Source organism: Halichoeres trimaculatus, unplaced genomic scaffold (assembly GCF_033239565.1).
Source record: "Halichoeres trimaculatus isolate MK-OKI-2021-1 unplaced genomic scaffold, fHalTri1.1 fHalTri1_scaffold_7, whole genome shotgun sequence".
In the NCBI taxonomy this organism is placed as follows: domain Eukaryota; kingdom Metazoa; phylum Chordata; class Actinopteri; order Labriformes; family Labridae; genus Halichoeres; species Halichoeres trimaculatus.
This window is the reverse complement of record NW_027437185.1, coordinates 13,488,826-13,500,832: the sequence shown is the minus strand read 5'-3', so window position 1 is coordinate 13,500,832 and position 12,007 is coordinate 13,488,826. Positions and strand designations below refer to the sequence as shown.

The window sequence follows — 12,007 nt, the reverse complement described above, 5'->3', positions numbered from 1 at the left end:
GACTAAATCATAGTTCAGCCTTAGTGTCAAGTTTGGACCGATCCTTTTACCCTGATACCTGATCCAGCTTTGAGGGGCAGGATTGGCACCAATACCAGGATCAGATCGGTGCATCCCTATGATATGGTTGAGGTGAGACGGCGTTATAGACTGGGACAGAGAGAAAGGGTTGGTTTGAGCAGTTTGAACATGTTCCAGAGAACAGAATGATGATGATACAATATTTTCCAGTCAGGGGACACTCAGTGCACAAAGTCACCTTTCTCCATCTCTGCTGCTCCTTTTCCTCCTCATGCAGAAATCCATTTACACCCTTTAACTCGGAGACGTATAAATATTTCGGCAAACACATGTAGCCCTACACACCAGCATTGTATTTCTGTCTGATTGCCCGTGTTGTGAACCACTTACTGTCAGAGGATGAATCACGACCATCTTTTCTCACCCAACCAGTCAATGAATACAGGGCCACTCATCCTTTAAATCTTTTCTCCCCACTTGCCGTCTTCTTCTTCCCTATTTCATCCGCAGACGCCCTTATTCATCTCTTCCTCTCTTCTCTGCAACATCATCTGCAGCCTGTTTCCCTTTTTTTTCCTCATCCTCGGGGGATTTTATATGTTCTTTAATATTCTCTCAGTTCTCGCTGTCCTCCAGTATTCTCTCTGTTCCCTTTTCTCTTTCTCTGCCAAGGTTCAGCACGAATCCTCCAAGAGCTCCTGACCATTGCCCCCTCTCTGAGGCCGGCCACCACCTCCTCCTTTTCATCTCTCTTGTCCCGCCCGTCCATCACTCCGCTCTTCTTTTTTTCCTCTGTCACAGGATCACGTGTGCTGCTGCTGTTTCAGATGCTCTCTTTTGCAGACGATACTGACAAGCACTTTGCCTTTCTGAATTATGCATCAAGATTACATAAAAAAACCTCATGAAGCAGCTGATCTATTTTTAATCCAACTGGTTTCTCTCGTTCAACCTGCCTCTCTCTGATCTTGCCACATGTGTGTGGGTAAATGTGTGTTTTCCTCTCATGTATCTGTTGAAATGAACATGAGAAAGGAGACAGATATATAAAAAAAGAGCTCAGCTCCAGTCAGACTATAGCTGTTGTTCTCTGTCTGTCGATTTCATTTCAGACAGGCTTTACTGGCATGGCATTTAATAAAGCTTTCCAATGCAGCTTGAAAACAGTAATTACGGCAATTATGATCCGAAAAGAAAATGCTTAAAATTCTGGCAACATGAAATTGAAATACATCAATTTCTGCAGTTTCATTTTGGCTAAAATTACACCCTAACAAAGTTAGAAGTCTTGTTAAAAGAATGATAACAAATGTCATTCTGTGTCTCCTGCTCCGTGTGTTTCTGAAAAAGAAACCTGTTGACAAAGCTTTCGTGCGCCTGTCGCCAAAGGAGTAAGAGTGCCATCTATTGGTCGGTGTCCTGAAAATCTCCCAGGGGAACGAGAGGAAAGATAAAAAGTCATTCAGGGAAACCACACATGTGCACCAACCCTCAAACACATGCACACAATATGAGGAGGCAAACACAATACACCCAACTATAGGGCCGACTGATGTGTTCCCGGGGATGACCTAGATTGAGAGCACTGTCACAATAGCCTCACTATTGCTTACTGTCTCTCGTTGATTCAATAGGTAATCTTTCCATCGACTGCTCCTCGTGATACCATCTGGGCGCGTGCGCGTGCCTGCTTGTGTGCGCGTGTGCATGTCTGCGTTATCTACAAGAACCGACAGGCAGAGATAAGGAGGAATACGGAAGAAAAGGGGAGATTAAAAGGGAAAGAGGGGAGAAGGATGAAGGTCAGAGGGATGAGAGAGGAGAGGGCAAAAGGTGGATGTAGGAGAAAAGAGAAAAGGGGAGGAAGGACACTGTAGTTTGGCTGCATTCGCTTCGTTCTCTGTACTGATCTCCCTCCTCCCTCCCGTGAAAAATAAAAAAGAGCTGACAGTGGAGGCCGAAACAGCAGCCGAGGTGTCAGCGCTTTCCTTTGACCAGGAGCGAGGGAGGAGAGATAGGAGGAACATAAAAAGGGAGAAACAAAGAATAACAGAGAGAGATGGGACATTGGGGGTGAGAATAAGTCTGCCCCTGCAGCAATCCTGAAAGCCTGAAAGCGGCATCCCTCCTTTTTCTTGCAAGTTTTACACCGTGTGTGCAAACCTTGGGCGAGTGGAGATGGAATTTGACAAGAGGGAAATTGATTCCCAGGCTTCAGATGCAGGTGTTAGAAGGCTCATGTGGTGGGGATAAGGCCAACGCTGAGAGGCATGTGCTAACACCTACATAATGCATTGAACACAATCATGCATCCATCCCATGTGCATCAAACTATTCATGTATGCTTACAACACTGCAGGTGTGCTGATCTGTTTCTGTTATATTCCTCAAATATTCACACACAAGAAAACAGCGTTCAGCTCAGAAGGTTTTTACAAAGCAGGAGAGATCGCTTACAACACTCAAAAGCAGCTAAAGGAAGGAAAAGTCGCTTAACTTCCACCTTTTCATTCTGTGTCATCTCCTGAATCGAGAAAATTAGCAGCAGCAAGCTAAGGAGAGAGGACAAACAGGAGGAGTAAAGAAAGAGCTGACAAAGTGAAGAGTGAACACACTCCAGCAGCATATATCTCCAGAACACAATAACACAACAGAGGACAAAAGAAGACGAGAAGGGAGAGGAAGAGTCATGGAGCGGTCTCTTCAGAGACCAATCTGTCACTTACTCTCCGTGAGACGGTGTAAAGGCTCCAGAAAGAACGCAGGAGATGCTGTCAGGTTGAAAGAAGATTGTGAGAGGTGGAGGTAGAGAAAGGAAACAAAAGGAAACATCTTTATTGTTTTTAATTGACTGTTTTGTAAGACTTGTCTCAGTTTTTGTGCTGTAGGTTACCTGCCACTTTGTGAACAGCATCTCTTGATTGATTTGTAGACACAAATTTAAAAGCAGCGCTCCTTAAAAACCCCCGCTGGTTCCTGTGGAAATGACAGATCAGACATAAAGGGTTGGCCTTTGGCTTGATGAGCTTTCAAGTGCCTTTTCTATTTATTTTTTTATTTTACACTGACAACTCCCAGTCCGAGTCGTACAGTATGTCCTTACAATCTGTCTTCTTCTTCTCTGCGTCTCTCCTTTGTGTGCAGCGATCAACTTGCTGGGTTTGAACTGGCAGCTGAAGCCGTCCGATGGCCCAGTGCTGAACAACGGACTGGGAGCTGGTCTGCCTGTCAACAGTGATGTGGCCACGCTGCCCTCTGGAGGCAGAGGTAAGAACTACATCACATGCAACCCATGAAAGAAAAACTCGCTGTGCATGTTGAGTTACCAGGCAAAAGTCAGACGCGTGAGGGACTGAATGAAGTCTCTGATATTCATATTGTTTCCAAATACCCTTTAAATCTAATAAAAGCGCAAATTCTTTTTCTGATTTTTGTCTAAAAGCTGTTAAAAACACTCATCTAATCCTCATCAGCTCTGCCTCGCTTTGACTTTATACCACACACAAACCCTGGGACTGAAAATACTGCTAAAAACAGTCCACAGCAAATGACAGTCACACTCCTTACCTAAAGCCGTATAGTTTGACCTATTTCAGAAAATTTATGTCCTCAGAAGAAACCGTTTGGCTCGGGGCTGAGTGCCACAGACAGGAAAACAAAGCCAGGCCGGACTAAAAAGGACAGACTTAGACATTGTGAAATTAATTTAAACAAGATAAGTTGCACCAGACGTATCCTCAGAGAATTCAAACTGCTCTTTCTGATGGGTGTAATGTGGTAAAACAGTCCAGTAGATTTCTTTTACACCCAAATGGGCTCAAACCAACTAAAATATTTCCATAATTCATGCCACAGTACTAGCTGTGCTATCAGTATGTGCTGTTTAACCACTCCGCTGAGTTGTGTCGAGCTAGCTTTATCGTCTCAGTCAGCAGTGAAGTAAAACACCAACTGCACACACACACCCTCCCTCCGTTGTTTCTTTTAAGGCCCCCATGCGGTTCCCCATCTATTCTTCTCTCTCTTGCTCAATCTCGCTCTGTAACACACACACAGCATGTACTATAGGTACGTGTGGGCTGCTGCTCGGTGTCTGTATTCTGTATTAATGAGAGGACTGTTGTGCTGTGTTCCCCAGCCGTCTAGGCCAGATGCTGCTGTTGTTCTTCTCATTGTTTCTTTTGTTTTTTTTCTCCACTCTGCACACAAACACACACACGCACAGTCTCAGTCTTTTTCCGTCTGGGCCCCAGCGCTCCGTTCTGTTAGATGAGTGACCTGATTGCAGGATGCTGTGCGTTTTCTGCGTGCGTGCTTGTCTGCGCGTCTGCTTGGAAAGCTGTGCCCTGCAGTTCTATCAGCCCGCTCTCGTTTTAGCCCAGACAACAAAGTCCCCAGTCTTGCGGGCTTTTGTACAAAGGCATCATTTTGCATCCCACTGTCACATGTAACAACAATCATTGTTGCATAAACTGTGGGCACATAGTTTGCAGAGCTAATGGGGCTTGTCCTCTACCACTCAATGGTCATGAATTTTTACAGCAGATAATTTCTAGTAAGCTGTGTTGATTAACTATTGACTCTGACAGTCGATGCCTTTAATCACAGATTATGCAGTTTCTTTCCCCCTCTCTCCAGGCCCGTGGGCAGGTCGCAACAGCAGTATAGACACAGGAAGCATCGAGGTCGGGAGGCGAGTGACCCAAGAAGTCCCCCCAGGAGTGTTTTGGAGGTCCCTGCTTCACCTCGGCATGCCCCAGTTCCTCAAATTTAACATCTCCCTCGGCAAGGACGCCCTGTTCGGAGTGTACATCAGGAAGGGCCTGCCTCCCTCACACGCACAGGTAACATCTGGAACCAAGTGCCTTAATCTCCTACACCTTTAGGCTAATGGATTAATCATAGAGTTATCCTTTAATCATTAGGAATCCTTTATCTTCATATTGATCAGAGAGTAAAATGGAGAATATTTTATTAGATACCAGCTTGTGTCAAGGGCCTTCTTAAAATTCATTTGTGATTCATTATAACAGTTGTTTGAAAAAACTCATTTAGTCCAGGATTTACCCTTAATTAAATTTCACAGTAATGTAAGTTTTACTGCCTCTTATTAATTAGAAACCATTCAATTAACAGCAGATTTGATTTGTAGAATGGAATTATTGCAGTCGTTTCACTGGCTGACCTGACTTAAGCTGCTAAAGACCATGAAGTTGTGGCTCCTGTGCTGCAATATAAAAAGTTCTCACCGCAGTGTTCCCAGGACCCCAAAGAGAATGACAGAACTCACAGATCTCTGTGTTACATTCTTCATGCTTCCCTGGCGGTTTGCAGTCACACTGACTTCCCTTACTTTTTAATCTCCCTACATATACAACTGTGGGTCATTTTTCAAAGTCTGAAAAGTGCCAGCGCAGCACTTCATAGTCGAATCATAGGTTTCATACTTGCATTAACATTTCCATTCAACCCAGACTCTCTCTGTTTCCTTCTTTGTCTTTCCCCCTCTGCAGTATGACTATATGGAGCGCCTGGATGGGAAGGAGAAGTGGAGTGTGGTGGAGTCTCCGCGGGAGAGGAGGAGCATCCAAACTGTGGTCCTCAATGAGGCGGTGTTTGTCCAGTACCTGGACGCCGGTGCCTGGCACCTGGCCTTCTACAACGACGGCCGGGAGAGAGAAACCGTTTCCTTCAGCACAAACGTCATGGGTGAGACGGAGGCAGCGTTTGTGTTGTGGGTGGAGGGAGGTGAAAGGAAATGAAGGGGGGAAGGCAGGTTGATAGGTAAGAGAGGATTGAGCACCATCATTTAGGAAATAGAATAAGTAGAGAGAAGAGGCTTTTCTCTACACTTGATGCTGATTTAAGGAGTGCTCCAGCGATTTAACATAGCACTCAAACAGTATAACACTGTCAGCCTCTCCACGGACAGGTTTTTATTTGTAAGGTATAAACACTGACGCTGTAGAGGCAGAAACCATGCCCTCTTCGTCCAAGGACTCCTCTTCCTTTTTCAAAACCAGGTGGGTGTTTTGCAGGCGTTTAAAACCAGCGACACCTGATACAGCCTCCAGCCACTGGCTTCAAGCAAAGTCTAGGAGAAAGCTTCTGAGTTCACTTCACTCCAACTTCACAAGTTTTAAACTTAAAGTCTTCATCTCTAACAGAAACTGACCCATTTGACATCACTGGAGGCAGTTCATTAAGCCTTTTACAACTTTTTCACCCCTCTCCTACATCTGTGAATACACTCATGCTTATACCAGTGAGTTCCCCTTTAAGAGGGACGTATTTACCCTAATTTGTCAAAGACTTTACACATTCTCGGGGTGCAAAAACACTCACTAGTGGAATGTGCACAGTGCTGCCAATACCACACAACTATAGCAACATTGTCTAGCCGGCAGGACCGCTTAGTGAGTTCAAAGATTTGTTTTTGCCAGAACTTGGTGGGATAAATTGATAGAATGCATTCAAAAACAAAAACAACTTGTTTTATCAGTGAGCGTACAATCACTTCCATGGTGTTTTTTCATGTGTGAAGAAAAAAACAGAGGAGGGAAAAAAAATCAATTGTCTCGAACCATATCTGAAACCAGAACAAGATGGGTCCAAATAAAATACCACCACAGGCCTGTAAATTGGTTGTGTTTCCAAGACCTGAAAGAGCGCCCCAAATAATTTCTATTGTGTTGGAGGCATGAGTGTGAGAACAAGGAGGACGGATGGAGAGAGTCAAGCAGAGGGAAAGAATCCTTCACCGTCAATATCTGGTTTTGGAGCTTTCAGCTGTGGGAGTGGAGGAGAGACGGAGAGGCAGAGGCGGCGAGGGTAGAATCAGAGCGACTGAATGAGAGGGGGGAGCCAGAGGAAAGACATAATGACGGGGGCAAAGCCAGAAAGGAGTGAAGTGGAAGTGAAGGACGGGAGGAGGAGGAGCTGGAGAGGGGGAGTGAAAGACAGGGTGGCATTAGGGTAAGAGGGAGACAGGGAAGGGGGTGAAATTTTGGGGGGGAAATTGCTGAGGACAGAAAAGAAGTGAGGAAGTGTTAGAGAGGAAGGGCAGTTAGATGGGATGAGTAATGCTTTGTGGAAGATGAGTGGAAGCTGGAAAGGGTGTTAGAGAAGGCGGAAGAGATGGATAAAAGTCCAAAATGCCTCCTCATATTTGGCTTTGACCCTGTTTCTTTCTAACAAAGTGTTCTCCTCCTGGAAGTAGGTTAGGAGCGGTGAAGTCATGTGGCCTACGCAGACAGACAGAAACGCTCACGTAAGGTTTAGCTAAGCACTCAAAAAAACACACCTGGATAAAGTATTAATGATGCTGATAGGCCTGAGTGAGATGCGAATAATAAAAAAGGAGTAAAGTACAGGTTTAAAGGAAGGAGGGGTGAAAGAGCAGCAGAGAGGTTCAAGAAGATTGTTGTAAAAAAGGGGAACTGCTTCTCTATTCTGATCCAGTGCACAGAGATCTTACAGATGGGTAATGGATAGCATCTCGAGGACGGGCAGAATCAGAATTCATTTCCACCGTGCAGAAAAATATGCACTTTAAAGGAATGCATGGCCTCTTTGCGGAAAGCGTCTGCGTTTGATGTCTGTGTGACAGTGAGACTCGCGGCACCGTCGCTCGATTTGTCGTATCTTAAAGAATGAAGAGTGCCAATGTTTCTAATCGAACGCGTTTGATGCCTGCCATCAAAACTCTCTCACCCCCTCCCCTCTGTTTCACTTTGTCTCCTTCACAGATTCAGTGCAAGAGTGCCCGCGTAATTGCCATGGCAACGGAGAGTGTAATTCTGGCGTCTGCCATTGCTTCCCAGGATTCCACGGCATGGACTGCTCCAAAGGTATTTGCTTGAGCAAATGTGTTTGTCCCGTCTCACCTGCACGGCGCGGACATTTCTGCCGTCTAATTAGACGAGCGGGTGCAGCGTCCGCTCCATGTGGCGAGCGGAGAGGATTAGGAGTGGTGTAAGATGGCACATGGCCTTAGGTGGAGCTGAGACAAGATGACTGATGATGAATGGCAGCTCCCCCGGCTAACGTCTCCCTGGCTCGCTGCTCACCTGGGATAGACAGCTTTGATGAATAGTTTAGTTACCTCTGCCTGTAATTACTCTTCATGTCATTGCCACTCGCCAGCCCCTTAACCACTCTATTCACCCTCACTGCGGGTGGGGTTAGGCGGTGGGTGTGTGTGGGTGGGCGGCGTTGGCTCTTCACGGCTTTGAGAATCTCTAAAAAGGCTGCTAATTGTTTTTCCTTTTGTCACGCACTTGGCTTAATCTCTCCCCTCTTTCTTTCCCTCCCTGTCTGTGCTCTGCAGCGGCGTGCCCGGTGCTCTGCAGTGGCAACGGCCAATACGACAAGGGCTCCTGTGTGTGCTACAGCGGCTGGAAGGGCCCTGAGTGCGATGTCCCCATCACACAGTGCATCGACCCTCTTTGCAGCGGCCATGGCACCTGCACCGACGGCAATTGTGTGTGCTCCATCGGCTACAAAGGAGTGAACTGTGCGGAAGGTGAGAGGGGGCAGGGTTATGGTGCTGTGATCTGAGAGAATGTGTGATGGTTTTATTTGTTACAGACCTCTTAACCGCCTGTGCTCATGGTTTTTGACAAGATGGAGAAAAAACATGAATGTTTGCACCACAATAAACCCATCTCACACATCCAACGAGCTGCATGCTCACTCTTACCTCCCGACTTAGCTGACACTACCCTGATGCCTGAAACATAAAACAAGAAAAGGCATAGTCTCCACATATGGTATCACCTTTAATAGAATAGGCTAAAATAGTGTTCCTCCAGCTTCCTCCCTCAGTCCAAAAACATGCTCATCAGGTTAATCAAATACCCTAAATTGTCTGTAAGTGTGAGTGTGTGCGTGAAAGATTGTCTGTCTTTGTGTGTCAGCCCTGTGATTGACTGGCGACCAGTCCAGGGTGTACCCCGCCTCTCGCCCAATGACAGCTGGGATAGGCTCCAGCCACCCGCGACCCTGAAGAGGATAAGTGGTTCTGAAAATGAATGAACGAATGAATTAAATTTGTTAACTGTTAACCCCCATTAAAAAGTGTTTAAATGATTGATTTAATTATTTATGTTTTTAGTTCTTGATACAATAGCGATAGATAATGATCAGCTGCCATTACATTTAAGTCACGCACCACACTTTGGGAATCCCTGCTCTATATAGCAATAAACTCACTTGATTGTAGGTCAAATTTGTTAAATTAGAGGCAAGCTCATATCTGTCAGCTCAGATCTTTGATTTCAAAAGAAAAAACGTCCCAATTTTATTGCTAAAATAGAAAACACCTCTATTGTTTGGGCTTTAACCCTTGTTATATAAATTATCTGCATGCTAACAGATAATTTTATTTATCAGTCTGCAAGCAAAGTGCAAATTTATTGAGGGTCCATTTGGATTGTAATACAGCAAGATCCCTTAATCATCACCTGTATTTATAGTGTTTCGGCCTTAAATTTCATACAAGGTGGCATTAAAAAGTCTTAAATTGACTTTCTGAAACCTGCAGATTCCCTGTTATAACTCCTTAAGACAGCTCATCATAAAATAATCTCCCTCTGACCGAGTGTCTGTCCTCTTCATATACACAGATGAAGTATGATACCACAGCCAAACACATCAGACGTTTTATTAAGGTATGAAATTGCTTCTATTGATCCTTGTTAAGAAGGATCAGGCCCCCACGCTCTGTCATCACAAAGATTTAAGAAAAGGAGAGCCAAAATGAGGAATAAGAGACTGACCGGGAGTCAGGACAGCAGTCAGAGGTGAATATGTATGAAGAAAGAGAGAAGTGGATAAGAAGTGAGAGAAGACAGTGAGTGTGCCAAGGGGGTGAGGATGAAGAGAGGGAAAGAAAGACAAAGGGAAGAAAGGAGCAAAGTGACAGGCAGAGGAAGTCAAGACACAGGGCTGGAGAACAAGGTCAGCACTTTCTCCTTCTCTTCAGTTTTTCACTCCATCTCCCTCTCATCCAGTTTTTTGCCTCCTCTCTGCTCTCAAATCTGATATTCATCACAGCAGAGTCCCTCAAACAATTTACCTGGAGTGCAGGCGACATGAAAATCGATAGCTGTGATCCGCCGTTTCTGCCAGGCAAACAGAAATGAAGGGGACGACGTTATGTGCGAGCGCGCTTGCGATATGAATGTGTGTGTGCGGACGGGGTGCGGCGGGGGTCAATCATGCCTGGGCAGGGGGAGGAGGAGGAGGGGGGAGAAAGGTGTCAGACAAAGAGGACGCAAGGAGGAGAGAGCGGGAGCAGCCGGGATAGAGCGACGAGAGGACGCCAGAGGGGGGGATGGGTGGGCGCTTTGCTGGGAGGAGGTAATTTGTCAAATTGGTTTTCACTCACTGCTCGGACTCAGAGCTGCCTGTCAACCTGGCAGACTGACAGTGTCAGATTCTCCCTCATGTATTAGCACATACACGCATGCACACTAATGCATACACAAGCACTCACACCTAATAATGTGTCAGCGCAGCTCGCCGCTCTTTCAGATGCATTTGCTGCTCTGCCCCAATTATAGACTGAGCTATTCATTATTGTGTGTTTTAATTGCCTTAGTAATATGCCTGGTAATATTTTCTTTTATTTCATTATCTGTGTGTGCACACAAAGACTGAAAATATGTCCTCTGCCACATGCCTTTCTTGTTAAAAACCCATAATATTTAATTTGTTTTTAACATTAGCTCTAATGTGACATTTTCTAGCTTGTGTTGTTTCATGTTCATTCTGTTTTCCTCTGTATTCTTTCTCCTCATTGGTGTATCTCTGGCTTAATGCAGTGGATTGCCTGGATCCGACTTGTTCCAACAATGGCATCTGTGTGAATGGGGAGTGCCACTGTAAGCCAGGCTGGGGAGGGCTGCACTGTGAGCTGCCCAGGGCCCAGTGCCCGGACCAGTGCCATGGCCACGGGGCCTTTATACCAGACACCGGGTTGTGCAGCTGTGACCCCAACTGGATGGGACCTGACTGCTCCATGGGTGAGTACCACTGCAGCGCTAGAGATGGAGTAAATGAGGATTTTGGGGTGTTATAACAACACGAACAGGGCTGGCCTCTTCCTCTTCTTATCATATGCTGCAGCCTCAGAGGATACATGGCTAATTAGTTTAGCATTTTATTTCAAACTGCTTTGGTTATGAACTGTACTTGGATGAAACTAACAAGACCAGAGACATTACAGCATGCTGAGAAAGACAATACAGCAACTGTTATGTCGACTGAGCCAAATTGGAACTAGCAGGAACAAAATGTGACACGGTTTCACTGTCAATGCTATATAAAATCATACTTCGCAATAGATTGCCACCGACAGTATGGCTGTGGCAGATTTTTACGACTACCAGGGCAGTGCTCAGCATCCAAAATAGACATGGCAGGCAACTCTTTTTTGGCACAAAGAACATTTCATCACAATGGGTGGTTCAAAACAGTGGCAACATGTTACATCCATAAAAGAAGATCATAAATAATAAATGTAATACAAAAAAAGGAGCAACGACAACAAAAGAAACAAAGAAACAGGAAGAAAAACCACCCACAAACAACACCAACAAACACTGAATGTACCCCCGCAACTCGCCCACAGATAAAAACAAAGACTTACGCACACATACACAGTAACTAAACATAAACCAAAGAAAGCTGGGAAAAAATACTTTTTTTTTCATTTGAACAACACAGCTGTGACAGATCTTTGGTCGTTTGTTGCAGACAGAAAGGCCATTGTAAAGCATCCATCACACATTTTGATCTCTGAGGTACAACTGGAACACCACGGCATGATGAAAGAGGAGGGATGTAGTAAGTGAGCGCGTCAGAATAAATTGGTTCAGTGAAATATAAAATCTTAGATGCTTTAGAGATATTTAGAAATGTGTAACCTCAGTTCAGATGTGTGTTTACGGGGCTTCATTTTGATATTGGCAGTCATATGGTA

The 12,007-nt window shown here is 45.2% G+C and overlaps 1 protein-coding gene across 9 annotated transcripts in view; it reads left to right on the top strand.

Moving 5' to 3' along the window:
- Positions 1–12,007, top strand: part of tenm2a (teneurin transmembrane protein 2a) — a 272,913-nt gene that overhangs the window by 223,343 nt on the left and 37,563 nt on the right. For 7 of the 9 annotated variants that reach the window (XM_074674856.1, XM_074674854.1, XM_074674860.1 and 4 more), the window contains 6 exons: positions 3,166–3,288; positions 4,639–4,865; positions 5,535–5,730; positions 7,770–7,871; positions 8,351–8,545; positions 10,848–11,048. In XM_074674856.1, the coding sequence (XP_074530957.1) occupies positions 3,166–3,288; positions 4,639–4,865; positions 5,535–5,730; positions 7,770–7,871; positions 8,351–8,545; positions 10,848–11,048 (1,044 nt within the window). The remainder of the gene's footprint in view (positions 1–3,165; positions 3,289–4,638; positions 4,866–5,534; positions 5,731–7,769; positions 7,872–8,350; positions 8,546–10,847; positions 11,049–12,007) is intronic. The other 2 variants (XM_074674857.1, XM_074674859.1) reach the window with 1 other exon arrangement.